The 22,300-nt window shown below is 43.1% G+C and overlaps 1 protein-coding gene across 4 annotated transcripts; it reads right to left on the bottom strand.

The window, feature by feature from the left end:
* Positions 1 to 73: 73 nt before the first annotated feature.
* On the bottom strand, positions 74 to 22,199 carry atad2 (ATPase family AAA domain containing 2). Of its 4 annotated transcripts, none has more exons than XM_079691905.1 (30): positions 21,830 to 22,199; positions 20,607 to 20,761; positions 20,142 to 20,197; positions 19,821 to 19,995; positions 19,533 to 19,620; positions 19,305 to 19,386; positions 18,988 to 19,158; positions 18,544 to 18,661; positions 18,302 to 18,316; positions 17,709 to 17,810; positions 17,134 to 17,242; positions 16,779 to 16,894; positions 16,424 to 16,598; positions 16,131 to 16,219; positions 15,485 to 15,644; positions 15,245 to 15,335; positions 14,801 to 14,978; positions 14,537 to 14,673; positions 14,278 to 14,389; positions 13,345 to 13,531; positions 12,500 to 12,685; positions 9,036 to 9,171; positions 8,078 to 8,274; positions 7,793 to 7,952; positions 7,541 to 7,663; positions 2,517 to 2,690; positions 1,532 to 2,257; positions 1,217 to 1,353; positions 853 to 981; positions 74 to 581 (listed from the first exon to the last, which is right to left on the bottom strand). In XM_079691905.1, exons 1-30 carry the CDS (start codon positions 22,028 to 22,030, stop codon positions 549 to 551), a joined length of 4,518 nt encoding a protein of 1,505 aa, XP_079548031.1. In that variant the 5' UTR covers positions 22,031 to 22,199; the 3' UTR covers positions 74 to 548. The 4 variants fall into 4 exon arrangements, with proteins under 4 accessions (XP_079548031.1, XP_079548030.1, XP_079548032.1 ...); XM_079691904.1 differs by having other exon boundaries at positions 19,305 to 19,389; positions 21,830 to 22,198; XM_079691906.1 differs by lacking the exon at positions 18,302 to 18,316 and having other exon boundaries at positions 19,305 to 19,389.
* Between the last annotated feature and the right edge of the window lie 101 nt (positions 22,200 to 22,300).

Raw genomic sequence — 22,300 nt, 5'->3', positions numbered from 1 at the left:
TGAAAGAGGATACACAGAAATGCAGAAAAAACGTCAGGCAAGCATGTAGTGTATGCGCTAAAAAATACTGGGATTTATACACAAATAGACAACTTGTTTATTAGTCAGTAGTTAGTGAGATTTATTTTACAATAGTCTGGAACAATTTAGTATTTTTGTTTAGTTTTTTAAACTCAAAACATATCCTACACTTCACATCATGCGAATAATTAGTATCTTTGGTTTGACCCTCCATTTATAAAATGGTAAAACTGTGTGGTCCCTGTGCACAAGACAACTCAAGAGTTGTTTCCAGAAAACAATCATATTGCCTTACACACCATAATGGCCAGGTGGATTAGGATTTGGGGACAATAAGTAAAAAGACAAACTACAACATCTGGAGAAAACATTAAATAAAATATTAAAAAAACGTAGTACCAAGCTAATGCACAAATATAAGTGCTTGCATAATTCTATGAAAATAGAACCTATGTATATTTACATAGCTAAGAGGGCGATGTGTGTGATTATTTAAATAAAGAGGTCGTATTCTTCCTGTAGAGAAGTCAACAGAAGTCTGCAATCTCTCGTTCCAACTCCTGTTCAAAATGAGAAAGCAGGATTAGAAAAATATTAGAACCATTAAAAGTACGTAAGGCAAGAAAAAAAAAAAATGTATTTGCATGATAAATTACAGTGGTCAAATTTGATCTTAAGGGTACAAGTAAATGAGTTTGCACTAGTCTTAGATAGCCATTTAAAAACATACAAAACTATCAAAAGCCGCCTTTAATGCCCTTTGTTTGCCATGACAGACCAAAATCAGTGTCAGTATCACAGTATTCGTTATCAGTATGGTCCAAAACTAACCTGTATTAGTAACGTTTTGTTGTAGTCGCGTCTGTGTCTGTAGATGCTTTGGCAGAGCAGAGCATAGAGTTTCTCCAGCTTGTAGACCTCGTAGCTTTCAGTCTTGGTCACTACTCTCTCCAACAGCTCCTGAAGAAATGAGTGGAAAAGGCAAAAGAAAAGGGAATGAAATGCAGATTACATTTTAGTTGACAAACTTCTATGGAAAAAAGGCAGAAGAGTACAGGATAAGGGAAAGTTAGCTTTATTTCATCATCTGTTTCTAAGGTTGCCTGTAAAGTCATGATGCAAAAAACCTGTCTGACCAGAAACTATAAAAAGACTGAAGACAAAAATATTCTGCCAGCCGCAATATCTCACACACCTTTAATCCGTCTCTGTCCACTACCAAAGGAGGAGTTTCCTGTTCAAGGATCTGCAGGGCTTTGTCCACATCGACTTTCTGCTGCTGCTGCAGCACAGCGTTCTTAAGAGCCAATGTTACAGGCCTTACGCTCCGTTCTAAAAAACATACAAACAATATAATAGATGGCAATCTGCTGACACAATCAAGCTAAAACACTGAACTTGCACTTACTATAGTCTTTAGAAACACTACACAAACTTCTGATAAGCATGTCTTTTAGTATATTCTTAAAGCCTGAAGTTGAAGAGCTGAGCTTTAAGTGTAGTATCAAACCTTTGTCTGTGTCCTCCTCTCCTCTGTGAGCTGCAGAGACGTCTGTGGTTGAGGTATTTGCTGCTTCCTCCATTGGTTCAGCAGGGCTGTTCTGCTCTGCCTCCAGTACAGTAACTACCTTGTTACTGTCGTCTGTCTGTGTTACAGCTCGACATTTGTCAGTCCTTGTTTCGGTTAGCTCTTGGCCTTTAGTTTCAGCCCCCTCCTCTGTGTTGGATGGCCCCTGGGTATCTCCTTCTGTCACAGTGTGGCTGTCCTTGTTAGTGTCGACTATAATGCTTTCGCTGGTCTGATTTTCTCCCTTTAAGACTTTGATTTCCTCAGACTGTCCTGATTGATCTTTATCCACACTTTCTTTTTCAATCTGGTCGTCATCTTCTGGTTTCCCTGATCCACACAGGATAACCTTATCCTCAGCAGCCGGAATCTTCTCCTCCCTTCCCTGCTGACTGTCCTCCTCATTCTCAGTAGGCTCTAAACTACCTTCCTGGGCTGGTGCAGGCCCTGACTCTCCATCCACCATCATGGGATTCTCGTCTCCTTCAGTCATTTTCTCACACTCAGCTGCTCCTCTCTTCTCAACCTCCTCCTCCTCCTCATCGTCTCCATCTTCCTCCTCAGACTCTAAGTGTGCATCGTCTCTGGATGTGTGAGGAGAGCAGGACGATCTTCTCTTTGCTATAAAGCCGGAGGACCAGCGACTTTTCCGCCTTCTCTTCTTCTGGGCTGTGGAAACAATTTCAGGGGGGGTAAAGATTTTGTGATAGTTCTTTGAATTAAATAATGTCTAAACACTCTATAACACCCCACAACCCCGCCCCCCCCCCCCCCTCTCTTGCTAACAGAATACTCACACTTTTTAAGTTTCTTTACTTCATTTTGTTATAAACCATAGTATATTTTCCCTATAAATAACCCTAAACAATTTGTACATATTGAAATCAAACATTCATATCTGGATGAGTTTTTTTACAGTGATTTGTACCTGTATGTTTAGGGGTTGTAACAAAGGAGGCACTTGTATTGGGATAGGCAGCAGCTGTGGATTGAGCCGGTTCACTTTGAGGGGTCTTTTCAGTGGTTTTGGCCTCAGCAGGAGATTTGGACAGTTTGGGAAGAACGTTGTAGAAAGAGGGAGCAAACTGGACAGTGGTACAACCTGTTGTAGTGAAAAAATAAATAAACACGATGTTTTTCTGTCCTTCTTCACCTTAGTGGAAAAAAATTCATTCTGAAAATGAGTATGGGACCTAAAACTGAATATAGACTTTAAATTGAGCAGAGTCAGTGTTTAGGTAACTAAAATGACCATACTGGTTAATATCTTTGAATCTGGACTCACACATGTCTGGGTCATCCAAGGGTGTAGTACAATGTTCAGGGTTCCTGCAGGTTTCGCCAACTCAAATTTAAGACTTTTTAAGACCTTTTTAAGACCACTTTGAATAGAATTCAAGACCTATTACACGGCAAGAAAGTATGAAGGAAAATTGCTATGAAAGAAGAAATACGTCCCATAATTACTTACAAAGTAAATTAATTCATGTTCAACATAAGAACAATGACTGAACATAACATCATAACAGCACAGAACTGTGCCAAAAAGTGTGTGTGTCTGTGTGCATGTTAGGGCTGTGCAATTAATCATTTTAAATCGCAATTAGGATTTTGGCCTGCCACAATTACAAAAACAACATAATCGAAAAAAACTATTATTTAGCTTTGCTAGGTTGTGACAGTGCACTACAACACATTTGATCTAATTCATTTTAGTCTCATTTATTTTTATTTATCATATTTATTTATGTTTAGTAGCTTGTGGAAGTGCGCTCCAAAACATTTGTTGATCTCGTTTATTGGTATTTATTATTTTGATATTATTTATTTAAATATGTAAGTTATTTAATTTATTTTTGTATTGGTCTTTGAGATTAATTATACATTCAGGGTAATCAACAGTTAAAAAGATACTGTTCAAATTATTTCATAATCGTGATATCAATTATTGACCAAATATAATCGTGATTATGGTTTTTGCCATAATCGAGCAGCCCTAGTGTGTGTGTGTGTGTGTGTGTGTGTGTGTGTGTGTGTGTGTGTGTGTGTGTGTGTGTGTGTGTGTGTGTGTGTGTGTGTGTGTGTGAGAGAGAGAGACAGAGAGTAACAATAGCTATATTCAGAGCTCTGCTGCCTTGGCTACAATCTTTCATTGTTGCCGTTGTATGATTGGTGTTTAACTACTGTATTTAGCATCACCTCCACTTTTCGGGCTGACGACGTAGACCCAAACGTCGCCGGAGGTCCCCCGGTGTTGTTGCGGGAGCTGCTGCACTAGCTAACGCTTTTGCAAAAGGTGCGGCGGGCTTCAAATACGTTCCCCTCCACTGGTTTAAACCAAGCACTAAGTTCGATGTTTTCCAACCAAATACGGTTGAACTTACACTTCCCCATATTTATTTGTAAGTAGATTCGAAGAGACATGAGTTTCTGACTGCCGCTAGCTGAAGCTTGGTTGCTAGGTTACTAGCTGGGTGTTCTCCGATAAGGGGCCGGGGGAAACAAAGTTAGTGATTACTGGTTCCATGTTGATTTATTTCAATACAAATTGTTGGGGGGAACTGAAAGGCTATTACCGTACTGGTTCTATTTCGTATATGGCTTCGCCCTCTAATGCTATCGCTATTGGGTAATCCCCCTGCGCCCCCGTGCAGCACTGAAACACTTGTAGTCCACGCCCACCCGCAAGGTGGGCCCCACCCTCGGGCCTCCTTCCGGTATAAATAGGAAGGAGGCCCGGCAATCTGCTCCCTCTTTTCTTCAGCAAACCAGCACAGTTACTGAAGCACAGCAATTGAGAATCATCATGAGCAACAACTGCGTCCGTGGTTGTCCCTCAAGTGGCTCTGGGTTCATAATGAGTTATGACCTGCAGAGATAAAAGCAGTATGCGAATCCTGCCGGGGGTCAGAGCACGCGTACGCGGCTCTAAACTAGCAGGTAGCATGCACTGCGCGCGTCTCCCCTCGGGCGACAGGAAGCGGAGAGCGGACACTCTTGCTGCTGTGGCCGAGGAAGACGATTGGCCCGTCCAGGCTTACGAGCCCGCGGACGGGGCCTCGTGTCCCTGGGGCAGAGTGCCGGGCAGGAGTCCGAAGCAACTCCTGCCCCGCCTCCCTCCACGGTTCACCGTTTGGTTCTCCCCTCCCTTCCTCCTCTCCCCCGGATGGGGGAGACAGAGTCGGAGCAAGGTGCCAGCTTGGCGGCCGAACATGCTTTCCCCCTTTCCGTCACCACAGCGCGGCGGCGTCTGTTACGGAAACGGATAGAAAAGTGCTACTGGACGCTCCAACCAGCCCGGACGGGCTGTTCGGACCCCAGTTCCGCGCCATGGTGGAGTCCATGAAGACGGCCGCGGAACAGGTGGACGGCATTCGCCAGCATGTACAGCTGGCTCCAGTCGGCTGAGCTGCCACAGCGGCACCAACGCCCGCAGCAGCCGCAGCGTCCACGCCGGCCACAGGAGGCCGCAAGCGGAGAAACGCCCACAGCAACCGGGGGCAGGGGCTCCGTCCCACGTCTCCGCTCCCCCTCCACCCCAGAGACAGGGTCTCCCGGCGGCGAGTCAAAGGGGAGTGAGGCTCCCCCGCTCCTGGTCTGCTCCGCGAGAGCCTCCGAGGAAGCGGAGCCGGTAATTAAGCCGGCTGCCACTAATCTGTTGATTAAGTAGACAGCAGGGCTCCCTGCAGAAGCCTGCTGGTTTTAACCTATCGGTTAATAAACCTGCAGAGCTCGCGGCATTCCCCTGTCCGAGATACGCCTCCTACACACGGTCATAATAACCCATGAGCGCCGGTATAACGCCTCATGTGGACAGCACTGCACACACCTCCACTCATCCCCTGAGCGTGTACACGCCTCATGATGACAGCCGGAGTGAAACGCAGCGTGTGGAGGTTTCCTCGCAGCCCTTTCGCCTCACGGGCTGCGGCTGCGAGGGCAATGGCGTGGCTCGTCACCATGACGACCATTACAGCACATCACAGAGAAGCCAGAACGGGGGAAAGAACAGTATTCCAGGCCGAGTGCCCCCAGCGGAAGCGCCCGCAGCGCCACGGTGCCAGGGCTCGCTGCAGAGGCCTGCTGGTTTTAACCTATCGGTTAATTAACTGCAGAGCTCGCTAATTAAGCCGGCTGCCACTAATCTGTTGATTACCAGCAGGGCTTGCAGCCGAAGCCTGCCCGTTTTAACCTCGGTTAATAACCTGCAGAGCTCGCGGCATTCCTCTGTCCAAGATACGCCTCCTACACACGGTCATAATAAACCCACGAGCACCGTTATAACGCCTCGTGTGGACAGCATGCACACACCTCTCATCCCCTGGGCGTGTATGCGCCTCATGAGGAGAGACGGAGTGAAAGGCAGCGTGTGGAAACTCCCTCGCAGCCCTTTTGCCTCACGGGCAGCGGCGGCGATGGCGTGGCTCGTCACCATGAAGACCATTACGGCACTTCACAGAGAAGCCTCTCCCCCCAGCAGTTCCATGGGATACAAGAAACACTCCTATCATCCCAGGAACAGTGTCTTGCGCGGTTTTTACCCCCGCTATTTTTCTAAATCTCCTCTGTCCTGTGCGCGCGCTGTCCTGCTATGTGGCGCGCACGGCTGCCTTGCGCCATTCTCAGCGCCTGTTTGTGCACTATAGAGAGCGCTCGATCGGGCAACCTCTGTCTGCACAACGGCTGTCACACAGGTTGTGTGAGGCTGTGTCACAGGCATGTCTCCTTTGGGGTGGATCCCCCGGAGAACAGCAATGCGCACTCCACCAGAGGAATTTCCTCCTCCACGGCTTTGCAGGGAGGAATGTGGAGTGGAAGATATTTGCACGGCTGCCTCTTGGTCTTCCCCCTGTTCATTTATTCATTTTTATTTGAGGGATGTCTCCCATTCCTCTCTGACACACCCTGTACTGGGTGTCCTGTCGGAGTGAGTGACGTCAGGGAGCCAGCTGTGCGCCTCTCTCCTGCCTCTCGGCACGCGGAAAGCGGCCCTTTTCCCCTCTTATAGGAGGGATGTTCCTTTTTCCTCTGACACACTTTGTACGGAGTGGCTGGTCAGAGTGAGTGACGTCAGGGATCCAGCTGGGCGCTCTCCTACCTGTCTGACACGCAGAGCGCTGCTGTTCCCCCTCTATGATCGCTGGGCAAGGTGGGACCTTCGTCTCCACTTTCTCACAGCGGCCGGTATGGATTGTTCCCAGCCTTCATCCCGTCGGGAAGATAGGCATGTTTTGCTATGTTCCAGGGACGGTGATGCGCCATTACGCATGGCACAACAGGCATGGAGTGTTATTTAGCAGGTGTGTCTGTGCTTCTAGTGGCGGGCGGACCCAGTGGGGCGCAGACTACATATAGCGATAGCCTTAGAGGGCGAAGCCATATACGAAATAGAACTGAGGTTACCTACTGTAACCCCAGCTTCTATGAGTAAATGGCGCAGACCTCTAAGCGCTGGGCCCCACTGGCTCTACGAATAGCTGAAAAAAGGTTATTTGGTATGGGAGCAGATTGCCGGGCCTCCTTCCTATTTATACCGGAAGGAGGCCCGAGGGCGGGGCCCACCTTGCGGGTGGGCGTGGACTACAAGTGTTTCAGTGCTGCACGGGGGCGCAGGGGGATTACCCAATAGCGATAGCCTTAGAGGGCTGTGCCATTTACTCATAGAAGCTGGGGTTACAGTAGGTAACCTCAGTTACTTTGCAGCCCGGACATTTCCCCCAAAACACATTTTAGACGCGATCGCAACACAGAAGTACCTTTCAAATCCCATCATTTTTAAGACCTTCTAAAATCATATTTAAGACCTTTCTTATTTTTTTGGTCATATTTAAGACCTTTTAAGGCCTTAAATTCAGATTATCAAATTTAAGACTTTTTAAGAACCCGCGGGAACCCTGAATGTTACATTTGCTTTCCTAATACATGTATGTATGCATGCATAAACGCATTCACCTCTTGCGCTGCGCGAAGCTTTGCTCTCTTCACAAATCTTTTCAAAATCTTCATCCAGTTCATCTTTGATGATAGCATGGACGCTGTCCTTCAGAGCGCATGCTCTGTGGCGGATCTGACGGTCTGGACAAAACATACACACAAGACTCAATTACCGCAAGAATGTAGCATTTATGTTCAAACAGTTGCATTATAATAGTCTTTTATTTATTTTCTTGTTAGGATGTTTTTGCTGATGATTTCACTGTGTACCTGAGGGGTCTCTGTCTGGGTTATATTCGAGGGCATTCTGCCAGATGAGATCCACGTCATAGAGGAACTCCTTCACCGTCTCATACTGATGACGGTCGATCTTAGAGAGAACTGTCGACAGGTCCATAGGCTGCTTGATAACCTCAGCGTAATCTGGCACCTGAAACACAACAACGAGGCTGCTGTGAGTACAACTGAGGGGAAAAGGGATCGGACTGAACACTGAATAGTAAGGCTTTATTAGGGAATATGGAATGAGATGAAAGATTATAATGGAACAATCACCTCTTCTAAATCCACAGGCTTTGTAAAAGCCTTGAAGCGTTTGTCTTGGGACAGGCGGTTAGTTACATCACGCAGGAAGAGGCGGAGCTCCCTGAAGGTCCCTTCATCCTGCTCAGCCAATCGCTGAGTCTCCTCTTCTGTCAGCTGACGTGGGGTAGGCGGAGGGGCGACAGGGAGCACCTCCAAAGCATTGAGCACTGAAGAAAGTGGAATGTTGACAGAGGAATACAAGTGAAATCAACTAACACAATACTACATAACGCACAACATTTATTTGACAGACTTTTGGTTTGCCGACAGCCTTCCTTTCTTCTGTGTTTACCCTCACACAATCCTCCAGCTGAGCGTCTTGTATCCTGCTCCATTTGGGCTGGATATGTAAACAGTAACCAAACCCCCAAAAATCCCAACTTGTTTCCTTTTTTTTTATTGTCCATCCATGGAAGGTTTAATGAATATATTTTCCAGGTATTTTTCTAAGCAATCAAATCAGCAAAACCAATTGCTGTAGTGTAGCTAATAGGTGTATGACATCATCATTAAAATACTGTGTTAAACAAAAACACACAAAAAACCCTGAATGATGCTTTTCTAGTCCTCAGCTTAGGGACTAAAACCTACTTTAACTACAGATCACATAAAGCTTAGCACCGGCCATACAATCATAACAAAAAAACTGTACACCTCTGCATTGCTTTAATGTGTTATTTTATTTAAGATTTAAATATAGTATGTTGTTTTTAAAATGTACCATTTGTATTGAATATAAACAATTGTTTGTGTATTGATCTTGTGTTTTGTATAAAATAGTGATTAAAAAAATTATTTAGCCCCATGGTTTTTTTGCCTCTTCCTGCACTGTTTATCGTTTGTTTTCTGTTATGTTTGTGTATTTCTAAATTGTAGAAAACCATTAAATAAATTAGTAATGAATAAAATAAACTTCTCTATTTCTCACCAGCTTTCTTTTTTGAGGCAGGGGCCTTGGCAGCCTGACTGAGGATAAGATCCTCAAAGAAATGTCTTCTTTCTCTGCTGTTGGGGACCTGGACATGGAAAATCTCCCCGTACTCCATCCGGAACAACTCCTGCACCTGAGACAAAAAATAAGGACCCAAGAGAAGACATGTGGATGAGTGTTGTCAGTGGTAGAGAATCTTCTATAGAGAGAAAATTAGACGCATTGACATTTTATTTTCCCTCAACAACTATCTCCTTTAATGTTGCGCCCTCATGTATCACCGCTCTAATGGCGCATTTCCACAACAGCACCGTTTAAGCGTGCCGTGCCCGGCCTGTTTTTTGTTGCGTTTCCACTAGGCCAGGGGTTTTCAAAGTGTGGGTAGGTGAGCCTCCCCTCAGAGAACCCAAGAACAGCCGCGCCCCCCCTCCCAATTATTATTGCTGTTATTATTATTGTTGTTGCTATAATGCAGGGGTATTCAATTGCTTTTCAAAGAGGTCCAGAAAGAGAAAATGTAATTAAATGCTCTGTTTTCGCTGTCTACCTTCCGCCATTTGAAATTACTCCGACTGTTTCTCTCCTCTTGTCTCGTCTCTGTGTGTGTGTGTGTTTGAATCTATCGTGCTGACTGCACCGATTTGATTGGCTGAGTAGCGTCACCTCCTTAAAACATTAAACAATAACTTTTTAAAACATTTTTATTTTTATGTTTTAAACATATTGTATAAAACTCCCCCACTACTTGGACTATTCCTTGCACCCCTCTAGAATAAACCCGAATGGTCTCAACCATATTGCATCAGTAACGTGCACTTGTTATTATAACAAGATCGCAAGGACGCTGGTAGCGATCGGAACATTTAGTGTTGTTCAGTTTGTGTGTTGTGGAACATGCGTGTCCGTGCATGAAAATATACCACACACCCAATTACAATTGCATGTTCAATTCACTACCCTGGAAGTTAATACAGTTGTTAAAGTTGGAACAGCCTGTGGACAGCCGTTCTTCCTTGCATGTCAGTCGCCGACACCGTATATTTCCGCACGCCGTGTTCTCAAGACATATTTTTTTATAACATTTTCAACATGGTGGATAAATCCTTATATGCTCCCGGTAACACACTGGACGTCAACTTTGCCTCCTTATTACACTCACCCCTACTTTAGTGGGAACAATGAGTCTGCGTCTTTGATGCACAGAGGAATAAACGCAGATCATCCTCTGGCTGCAGCCTTGACCGGTACTTGCTTTTGATCAAAGTCAATGCGGAAAACCTGCACTCACACAGGTAGGTGGAGGGGAAGGGAATGTGCACTTTTACAGTCTTTTTGGCGAGGTGGGGGAACTCGGTCTCCAAAGACAGCCACAAGTGGGCAAGTGTCACTTTACTTGTCTTTTTCTCGTTCTTTTGTGTCTTACGCTGCGCCTCCCCTGAAGCTCTCTGGCGCCACCCAGGGGAGGCGCGCCTCACACTTTGAAAACCGCTGCACTAGGCGTAGTTCCGGCTAGCGGGTACTTTTTCACAGTTTTTCTGGCTCTCCAAAATCGAGGTTCTTCCCGGGCCAACAACCGGGCTGAGTATGCTAAACTAGTAAGAGAATCGCTGGCAACTACAACTAAATGAACATATTTGACCGTGATTTAATTGTAATACACGTTTCAAAATGATGCCGGGGTAACAACATACTGATACCGGATAGTAAAAACCATGAATTAAGGCTTTGACAAGTCTGCAGACAGATGGCAGGCGAACAACCTTTTAAAATGCGTGTTTTCTGAATGGAGATCGGCTAAGCTAACGCAGTATATGCTCCGACCGTCCACACTCACAACAACGGCCTATACAGACATGAATAAACCAGCAACTGTACTCGCCATGACACAGACAGTCTGTGGTTTGTACTTGTTTAACTTTCAGTGATGCAACACAGGTATGGTGAAAAAAGAGAGAAATATTCGAAGCAGAAGAAAAACAGCGTAATATACCATCTGACAAAGGCCTGTGCTATAATGCTTCAATTAACTGGCTATTCTTTATAATATACTCAGATAAATAGGAGACAGAGATGTTAAGTTATAAATCAAGGCTTTTTATTATTATTTACAGCAGGGTTGGGGAACCTTTTTCCTTTCAATTTTTACAACATCCTCCGAGGGCCGTACAAATTATTGAACTCAACCTCTGCTTAAAAAAACTAAAATCACAGCCCATTCATTTGGCCTTTCATTCATGTTGTACAAAGAAAAAGCAACCTCTTAATCCAGAGATCTCACCATGACTCACATATGCATGCACGTGCACGGTTGTGGCATGACTATCAAAACAGAAAGATATGGACACAAGATGTATGCAAATGTATTTGGAATCCATGTGAACATGATTTAAAATATTGAAGTTAAAAGCATCAATCTGGTGCACTTTGAGAGCAACATGAGGAGATCTATGGATACATCTTTCAACACCCATTGGAAACAGAAATGTAAACGGATCTTTCTTTTTGGATATTTTACAAATCACTCCCCTTTTAAACTCTATTCTTGTTATTTTTAACAACTTTTTTGTGACTGTCATATAGTATTTTATACCTGTTAATAATTTAGTCTCTAATGTCTCATTAATAACTATAATGATCATATCAAGGTGTGCCTTAACCTCACTAAGCTGAGGTTATTTGAGCATCTCGGGAGAGAGCTCTCTTCCACCTGGTTGTAGAAAAGCTCTTTAAATTCGTTAGCATAGCTAGCTAACCAGATGCTAATAACAACAGATCGCCACTGTGCTTACAACTAAAGACACAGCCACGCAAACACTGCGGCATGTGTACGGCTTCTTATGGGTACTGCAATATTTGAAGGGCTGGAGCGGCGTTCCGGTGCTCTCCGTCAGCACTCTAGTCTCGTCTACACTCCTTTCAGACGAGACATAACCACGTGAAGACATGGTGAAGACACGTTACGCTCGTGATGTGTTCAAGGAACCTGTCCTTGGCCAGGAAAAACAGGCACTCGCTTTTTTAATTATTTTGCAATCTAGATTTCTTCTTCTTTTTTGAAGTGAGAAGTTTTCCGTCAGTCGGACGGACTAACGGACGAACCCCCCCCCCCAAAACGAAAACACTTCGGTTCTCCACGAATTACACAAGTCACCCAAAGCAGCTTTAAAAAAGCGAGAGGCGCCGAAAAGCAACTAATTTGCATCACTGAACTTTTGTCTAGTTTCTGAACAGATATGAGGAGCTGTGAGCTCTGAGTGCTAACAGCTAACGGCTGATGTTGGTTTTCTGAAGATGACGTCACAGCTCTGCCTACACTGCGTTACTACCCCAGTTCCTAAACTGTAATGGAAACGCAGCATAAAGTGAGCCTGGCCTACCAAGGCCTAACTATACCGTACTAAGCCGTGCGAGGCCCTGCAGTGGAAATGCGCCATTAGTCTACAGGGCCTCATTCCTCTTACCTCCACACTCAGTTGGTCATACTGCAGGTTGCATGTAGCAAGGAGCAGTATAGGAGCGAAGGAAGGGATGGAGCTGAGCAGGCTGAGGAAGGTGGCTCTTAAAGCCGGGCCCACTGTTTCCCACCACTGACCGATGTGAGGGATGTACAGGATGCTGGGAGATGTCCGCTTCGCTTCAACAAAGATCTGTAGAAAAAAGACAAATAAAGATTCATTGATGATACTTGTATTTACATTATTGTATTTACAGTGTCCACAAACATTGGCACTAACACAGAACAGTAGCAATTTCACTGTGACATGATCTATCTCATCTTATAAAGGCTCAATTCCTAAATCAAAAAGGTATGAGGACATAGGAAAGGAAGGTGAAGACAGCACAGTGGCATCAAACCAATCAGTCCCATGAAAACCATTTTGATGATGATGAATATTTTTTGTAATTTTACGATGAATATTTTTTGTAATTTTATGATGAATATTTTTTGTAGTTTTATGATGAATATTTTTTGTAATTTTAAGTATTGTAAAAATGTTTTCTGGTTACAGATTGTTTTTTGAATTGAGGATTTATTTTGTTTTTCTTTATTTCACATTACTCTAAACTAAAGTAATTAAATGTGACAGACTTCTTTTCCGGTAATGTGATGGCTCTTTCATACAAGTATTTGTCAGCAGTACATATTTATCCCCACAACCCATTTGTAAAGGAGGCGGGGCCCATGAACTACAGTCACTGTTGCAGCCATTTTGGCCAGTGAGGTCCACTGAACAGAACACAGTGAATTTGACAAGGCTGCAAAAGTAGAGACTGAATGTTTTACTTTGCAATTTTTCTCATTTACCTGAGCACAGGTCTCTTCTGGTGCAGTTGCGCTGGCTCCAAACAGTACAGCCATGTCCAGTGTGTACACGGTGAACTTCTCCAGAGCGTGGAGGACGGCAGGACCCAGGTGGGAGCTCTGCCCTGAGCCCAGCCTGCCCATCAGCAGCAGCCTGGGCCGGTAGGAGGTCGGGTGGCTCAGCACACTCCTACACACCCAGAGATGACCCAGAGATGAGTTAGGTGCTAGGAAAGGTTTCATTATTTGGATCAAAGATTTGACTGCTTTATTTTTAAAAGTGCAGCAAAAGATAAAGGGAACAAAAGTAATATAACTACAAGACCCATAACAACATAGTGTAAATGCCTAAGAAGTATCAGCAGTGATTTTGCTTAAGAAATAATGTAAAACAAGATTGATTTACAATCATATCGGCCCTTGATGAAGTGTGCCACCAAAATGTCACAAAGGATCCAAAGGAGGCACTGCTAGGTGTGATACCAGGAGATATATTCTACAAATACTGCTTACAGCAGAAATTAAATGTATCACAATTAAGTGGTCAAAACCTGACCCCCAACACACAATGTATGGATTGAGAGGGTGTGGTGAAATCTGTTGGATGGAGTAAATAACATTCTCTGAGGATCCAGAAAGAAATATTTTTTAAACGGCTGAGTCCCCGGATGAAGGTGCTGATTCAGTAAGACGACTGTGGTTTACCAACATCTGCTGAACCATCCCAGTGGCTAAAGCTCCTCATCAAGGTGCATCAAGTGGCCTGCACATTTTTTTCTCTGTACGGGCTTTGTAGATACAAATAAATGAAAAGAACTTGACAAAAGTGTGAATATGTTTGTACAATGAAAGTTAAGTGAAAAAAAAAGAAACGATCGATGAAGGATGAGGAGATCATTTCTGCATAACTTTACATTCTATAAATTGTTAACCAACCTGGTGAGGTTGAGGAGACCCTTAACAGCAGGCGTCTGTCCACTAGAGCATATTTCTGAGTTCTCATCCTCACTGTACATCAGATCATCCTCAGACAGACCACAGGCCACATCTGGAAATAAACAAATGTATTCATTGTAAAATGAACATTCAATATAAGTGTGTTCTCTTTATAATAACTTACAAATAAAAGGGAAAGCCATTTGCTAAGGCAAATTAAATGATGAAACAGAATAGAACAAATAAAGTAAGACCGCACCTAGTACTCTCTTCCTCTTTAAGCCCTGCTCAGCGTGTGGGAACAGTCTGCTGACGGTGTTGAGGATGTTCTGCAGGGCGGCGCTCAGCAGAGGACGGATGGCCGGTATCAGGGCCTTGGCTGGTGACACTACTGCCCTAAGAATCACAATCAGTATCATATTATAATAAAATAAACATACGCAAGTAACAGGCACTGGAAACTAAGACAATTATTTATAGATGTTCCAAATGGGTTTTAACTATAGAGTACGTTTGGTTATACCTCTGGGAAGCAGGCACCATCTTGGACATGGCCGACATAAAGTCTTTGCTTGTGATCGCGATTGAGTCCACATCAAGCACAAGTTTCTGCGATGAGGAGTAGATTTGTGGGTAGCGTCGGCGCAGTGCACACAGGGCGGACTCTGAGCACACTGCCTTGATGTCTGCACCGCAATAACCTGGTTCAGACAGAGAAGTTGGAGGAATGTAAAAAGATGTGCTGGTAGTTTTGTTTCCTAGACACAGGTTTTGTCCTGGGCTCACAACTGTGTCATTTCCAGTATATGTTGCACATAAAGCCTGAAATGTCTTTCAGTACATTTGATACCAAGTTATGCAATAATTACATTTTTTATTTAATGCAGTAGCTTTTTGTTGGGACATTTAGCATTTGCATCTTCAAGCTGCTGGACCATTGTTCTTGCACTATACAGTGTAAACATACCGACACATTTATCGGCCAATTCTTCCAGAAAAGTGTCACAGGGAGGTGGATCCCACAGTCTGGTGAGGATCTTCAGGATGTCCTTCCTTGCCTGCCAAACAAAATAAAATCTCAGCATTTCATGTTTTTTTGGTCAAATCGTTGAAAGCTGAAAGAATTTGAACGCAGAAAAATCGCCACATGAAATTACTTGTAAATATATATGAAAAGTGTTGAAGAGCATCTACATCATCTCCTCACCTCTCTGTCTGGCAGGCCGAACAGGAACTCTCTGTCAAAGCGCCCTGGTCTCCTCAGTGCTGGGTCGATGGAGTCCAGTCTGTTTGTAGCTCCGATCACAACAACCTCTCCTCTAGCATCTAACCCGTCCATTAGAGCCAACAGGGTAGACACAATAGAGCTACAGAGGAAAAAAACAATGTTACTCACAATGTGTTCGGGGAACAAAGAGGATAATACGATAATAGGTGAAATTATCCAGATTAATTGTGTTGGATTGTTATCACGACTACATGCTTCCAACCTGTGTCTTTTTCAAGTACAGTATCCTTAAATATAGTGAAGCCCTCATTCTCATTGCGAGCTGCTCGACCTACATTCTTTTCCTGATATATACACAATTCGGATTAAAAGATACTACTATAGTAATAATAAATGTCAAGGCAAGTAGCTTTATTTTCTGAAGGACAACAGCCGAGCTATAAATAATTTGCTAAATGCTGATTAAGATGAATTTATTTATTTTATTCGTTCGAATTTGGCAGCCATATCTGGCAACCCACCACAAGATAAACATATTTTGATGGTTTTACTATGTTTTACTTACTGGTCTCAGTGCCATCACCAAACATGTTTTGTTCAAGGTAAGAACAGGGTTGTTGCTCACCTGTGGATCTGGTCCTGACGGCTGGACCTGACTGGAGCCAAACCATCAATCTCATCGAAGAAGATGATGGACGGACGCATCTGGTACGCCTGGAAACAATACGAAGAGAACTCAGTTGCAGATTGTATTATCTTTAATCCTGACACTTGATCATTTCAAAATAGAGCTATTTTATCCCAATCAACAAGTTAATGTGTGGCATTCTAAAATTGATGGGTTGTCTTTTGCTGACTACAGGGACCAATCGCACTTCTCAATCCCAAAAAGTATATTCGATGAGGAGTTTGGTTTACCTGATCAAAAAGCAGTCGTAGCTGTCTCTCAGATTCTCCCACCCACTTACTGAGGCAGTCAGCTCCTTTCCTCATGAAGAACGACACCTTTTTATCCCCCTGACTGCACTCATTGGCCAGCGCTCTGGCTACGAGGGTTTTCCCTGTGCCCGGTGGACCGTAAAACAGACAGCCCCTAAAGACAAGAGAGAAAAGACAAAGAACAATAATGAGGATATTATTATGTTTTTGCTGCCATTGCAACCCAACGAGCTTCTTATAAGAACACAGTAAATCAGATATTGAGTCACAGAATATAAAATGAATGCTTAACCATATCATCCTGTTATCTTCTCAACAAACACACGCTGATTACCTGGGAGGCTGAATCTTGAACCTCTCAAAGACTTCTGGGTAGAGGAGAGGGAACACCACCATCTCCTTCAGCGATGAGATGTGTTTGCTCAAACCTCCAATACTATCAAACCGCACCTGGATGACAAGATAAGATAAGATAAGACTTTATTCATCCCGAAGGAAATTGTTGTGCCAGAGTAACAAAATACAATAAACACAGCAGCACAACAGCAAAACTGTACACTAAAAAAGTGGGATGTGGTAAGTGCCGCTGTCCAGTCCTCCTTTCACATGTGTTGTATTAGCAGGAACACAAGGCTTGGTCCCTGTTTATAAGACTCTCTCTTTAGATTCATTAAACTACTGATGCTTACCGTCTTGTCTATTTGCATAGGGTCCACATCAGCCAGGCTGGCTCCAATTTTCATCCTGTCCTTTTGGATCCCCAGCAGGTCGTCTTTCACAAGGTTCATAGGCAGACATCTGCAGGGAGACACGAAAACAGAATAATCAACTTTCAGGTTGTTTTTATTGGAAGCTCTTTTATCTCAAATATGATGGACTTTCTTCATGTATTTTCTTACAAAAATTGGGTTTTGCATCAGAAACATTAAGTCCTTTTTCCTACTCTATCGATATAATATACTATTGAGAGGATGATGGGTACTGGAAACATGTAGAATGTTATCACAAAGGGACCCAACACTAATCAAGCATTATTTCACTCTTAAAATGGTTATCTAATTTTACACCTTAACTTAAATTTGGATATAGAAATACAAACTCTAGAGTGCTGGAAAAGATGTATGAAGTTGTGAAACTTCAATCAAAAGGGGAGAAGTTGATATGTTATTGATTTATTTTTACAAGTTAAGTCTTTTGGAGCACATTGATATTTGAATACAACCAGAAAACATATTGTTTCGATGACACTGAGTTGCGCTCTCACCTGTTGACGGACCTGCTCCTGTTCTTATTTCTCCTTATCTGGAACTTCTCATCGTCTGAAGATGAGGAAGTGGAGTCACTACTGTGGATAGCGTGTCTCCTCCTGCGAATGCAACGAAGCCACAACATTAGCTCTCATCCCATAAGCAGCATTATGACTGCAACACATTTATGCGATGCTTGTTTTTTTATTATTTCAAGCCACTAAATGTTACCGATTCTTTATTTGGTTGTTCACAAAAAGCAGTGATTCATTCAACCACTATTTAAAACGACATCATCACCATGCCTGTCTAACACTTCGTCTGGACAAAGCGCAAGGAGAACTTCACTAACATAATTCTCCTATGAAGTTTAATGTGATAAAGAATTAAACCTACAAAATACAGACCAATAGAAACCAGTCTTTTAAAGAATGAGCCTCCCTTTTTTGCTCAGACAATTATTAACTCTGGTGAATTTGACTTCAAATATACCATAACCCAAATGTGCCACACTTACCAACAATAAAAGTGCTAGCAAAGACAGACAGCACCACAAAAAACAAACAACAAACCAACAATAAACATTCAAATGGACAAGTGAGGGTCTTACCTCTCAGAACTACTCCTGAGGGTGGGATGAGGAGAATCAGAAAAAAAGAGAATAACATTTTGGGATCGATTTCACATAGGATGAAAAATACTAATAGCTATAAGAGGCAGTGCAATATCTGACTAGGCTCAGGAAATGTCATTAGTCAAACTAGTTTTTTTCCTGACTTCTATGGTAATCAAGTGTTATTGAAAGCAGATGGTTTATTTGTTAATGGCTGATGTTAAAGCAGTCATACTAACCTGCTGGTTCTTCTGTTGTAGGGGCTCCTGGGCGCTGTGGAGCTGAATCTGAACCTGCGTCTGGTCGGAGACGAGTGTTCCACTGAGTACCTGCCGCGCTTCCTGGGCTCTCTGGGTTCTAAGAAAACAATAACGGACCTCATCAAACTCTGTCAGATTTTACAACATACTAACATGGATTAAAGGTGCAGTGTTTAGTCTGCAGCTGCCTGCTCCACAAAGAATGGAGGACAGCATTTTACCGTTACTACTAGGCCAAAACCATATACATTTACAGTCATCAGTTGTTTTAAAAAGGCGTCCGTCTCCTGGGGCTGCCAGTCATTCTACTTGACCTGAGCAAACTCAAGGACTACAGTATTCAATGCTGTCAGTTGCTATATTTGTAAGAACTTACAACACAAAAAAACAAAACAAAACATGAAAAGCCCTGGTATAAATTACCATCCTGTGGGACCTGGTAGCGAACCACAGTCTTCCGTTGTCTAAAGTCATAACGCCTCTGATTTTCTTCTTCCTCATCCGCGCCATCCTCATCTCCTTCCTCTTCCTCCTCCTCCTCCTCTTCTTCTTCATCTCCCCCCTCCACTGCTTCCTGGTCAACCTCATTCCCTTCTGTGAATTATGAAAAAAGGGTAGAATTGTTATTTCAAATGATCCATATTTTTAAACTAATTAATTTTCAACCCACAGCTGAATACTTCAATCATTATTCCCAGGCCTGTACCTGAAGTGGTTATTATTGAACTAATCCATCTCACCTTGGATCTCCTCCTTGGCGTCTGTACTCTCCACATCTGTCCTCAGAGACTTTGTCAATCTGCCCCTGGTGTACACGCCAAGCTGCTACAGGGAAACAGGTCAATGCTGATTGGTTCACAGTCTAGAAGCTTGTTAAACATCATGAAAAAGCTAAATGACATGCTGTCAATAGAATACACAATACAAAGCTTGAGATGAAGAGTGAAGTTTCCTGTGTGGGTTATTACCTCTTCTTCAGTGTCTCTATCTCTGCTCCTGAGCCTGCGTCTCATCTTCTTCATGTGATCCATCTTCTGGAGAACAGCTTCAGCGGTGCTTAGGGGCAAGTAGAGAATAAACTTGTCAGATTTAATCAAGTTTATCTCTAATCTAATGACTCATTATCTCCAAATCCACACCCACAGTCCAGTGTGTATGTTATCCCATGTGTTAACAACTACCTTAAGGTGATTGTTTCAAATGAATCAGTGAGTGAAGAAGCAAAAAGAAGCTGGGGTGAATGTGACTGAACTCACTTGGTGATGAGGCGGTCGTAGAGCACTGACTGTTTACGGGTATCCAGTTTGTATCCGGTGATTCTGGAACTTCGTCGCACTGAACCCTCCTCCTCCTCTTCCTCTCCCTCCTGGCTCTGTAGATTAAAGCGGCTCCTCTTGGGAGTGGATGATCCCTCCACCACATCTGAAACATCTGGGGCGATGAAAACAGCTTTCATCAGATTACTAGTAGTAGAGACCCTATTAAAAACGAAATTCTGCTAAACATGTTGTGTGTGCTATACAATGTCCGAGCTCAAGGACATTTCTTTTTAGAATTGGCTTTGTAGCGAACTGTACCTTCTTGCTGCTCTCCACTGGATGCGTTCCCCTCTCTCTGCAGCCTGGAAGATTTCCTTAACAGAAGAAAGACACATACAAATCAGAACTGCATACCTCATGTGAGGTATACACTATTATTTGTGAGCACATTTTTATATTTGCACCAATGAATACCCCTTGTGTAAGAGCTCCATCAAATATGATATGGCTAGCTTGTATTTGGAGCACTTATTGTTTTACATTCTATAAAATGTACCTCACATGGTAAGCAGCAACAGACAACATCACAAATATTCAAGACAATAAATGAATCTTTTGACACACGTTTTGTCATACTAAACCTCAGAGCTGCTGGCAAAAGGTTTTATAGAGATTTTGCGGGCGAAATTCTCCATACATCGACTACCAGGAAAACACTTGGTCACCTAGAAGGTAACTGGTTAAAAAGCATTACTAATATCAAAGTAAGTGGGCCTGTATTACCTGAGGGATCCTCCTCTAGTGTTGTCTTCAACCACAGGGGAGCTGGTCTTTGGCTCCATGTCAGCAAAAGAAACCTCTAGTTTAACCCTCTGCCCTCTGGTCCTCGGAGTGTGATAGGGTCCACTTCCCTCGTCCTGCTTCAAATCAGCATGTCCCTGCCACATTAAGAGTTCAGAGTTTATAGCATAAGTACAGGCAAGGATGCATGTCTGCTTCTTTCATTTAAACAACTTAAATTATCATAGGAAGAACATTTTAATTTTCGGTCTGCGCAAACTGCCGTGTAATAGATAAAAAACTATAAACCACTGTGACTCTTCCCTGCTATTTGTTCTTACTTAGAAGTGTGATGCAAACAGTGTAAATCCTCACTATTACCATTTGAAATGTGTTCCTGACTCATAATAATTCATAGCAACAAATTGTTAAATATATGTGGCTTTTTCATTCAAATTTGGTCCATGAAAAATACATGAATATATATGTTTATGACTGCCAAGTCTTGACTGCTTTGTGGCAGAGACTGACTGTCCCATAACTTTACAAATAAAGACCTGCTTTTCATAGTCAAAATAACTTATTTTCTTCATTCACTAAAGGGTAACCACTATCTTCCATATTTTCCACTGAGCATCATCTCTACATGCACATTGTTGAAACACTTGTTTGTTGTCTCAGATGTTGGCTAATGGGCTAGAAATAAATAATTAAAAGTAAGCATAAGTAAGTTTACTCTGAGAATATACTTTATGATCAACATATATTCTTAACTCCAAACATGTGGAGACTAGATAAATCATAGGGTTTCAGAATTGAAGAATGAGTTAATGAAAAAAGAATGAATGAACATATAGCTCAACTCATCCCTCTACAATCAAACGTATACCAAAGCACAACACCTTGCTAGTCAAACGATATACTAATAATAACATTTGCCTTTTTAAAGCCATGACAACACTGAACCCAAGTAACAGTTAAACTGTTTCATTATATAAGCACCTCATAAATCAGCCCATGATATAAGAGTTTAAGTACATGTTAGGAGGGACTACGAGTGCCAATTCACAAAATGTGTCAGTTGCTCTAAGACTTAGTGACAAGCTGGCTAGTTAGCCTAGCACGCTAGCGAAACTAATACTGCAGAGTTAAGTGACTAGATAATTGATACACCAAATACATGGTTGTGTAGTTATCTAAGCAGCTGTCTAGCTGTAAATGCCCACATTCACTGTGTTGTTTTCGGTGCTGCTGAAGCTGTCATCCAGGGCCCGGGAGGACCGAGTCTGCCGGGCGGACTTTCTGTGCGACGCGGGAAGCAGCGACAAAAACTCCGAGCTTGTTTCCAACTCCATCGACCTCCTGTTCGGGGTTGTTGCTATCGGTTCGGCTCCGGGACCACCACCGCTGCTGCGTAATATCACCATCTTGACTCCAAAACGACCTTTTTCCAGCACGGACGACGGGTAAACAGCCGCGATACCGCCTTAAATTTTCGTTAACGTTTAACGTGGCGACAACATAGTACAGCTCACAGTAAATATCCGCCAGCTGACAAGCTGCTAACTAAAACCCTTGATTTCTGGCGCCACAAACGTCACTAGAAGTAATGAGGACAGCGAATAAGAGCTTCCGCTAGAAGAAATAGATCTTTGGGATGAGTGCAAGTTAAATAAAGCTATAAAAGTAGTTTTAAT

Source organism: Notothenia rossii (genome assembly GCF_949606895.1).
Source record: "Notothenia rossii genome assembly, chromosome: 7".
In the NCBI taxonomy this organism is placed as follows: domain Eukaryota; kingdom Metazoa; phylum Chordata; class Actinopteri; order Perciformes; family Nototheniidae; genus Notothenia; species Notothenia rossii.
This window is presented reverse-complemented; position numbering and strand designations above follow the sequence as displayed.

Coding starts and splice junctions, on each gene's coding strand:
- atad2 (XM_079691904.1), bottom strand. CDS start 22,030: ATGGTGATATTACGCAGCAGCGGTGGTGGTCCCGGAGCCGAACCGATA. Junction 14,674..14,800: donor ATGGTGCCTGCTTCCCAGAG/GTATAACCAAAC, acceptor TGTGATTCTTAG/GGCAGTAGTGTCACCAGCCA. Junction 8,275..9,035: donor TGCCTCAAAAAAGAAAGCTG/GTGAGAAATAGA, acceptor CACTTTCTTCAG/TGCTCAATGCTTTGGAGGTG.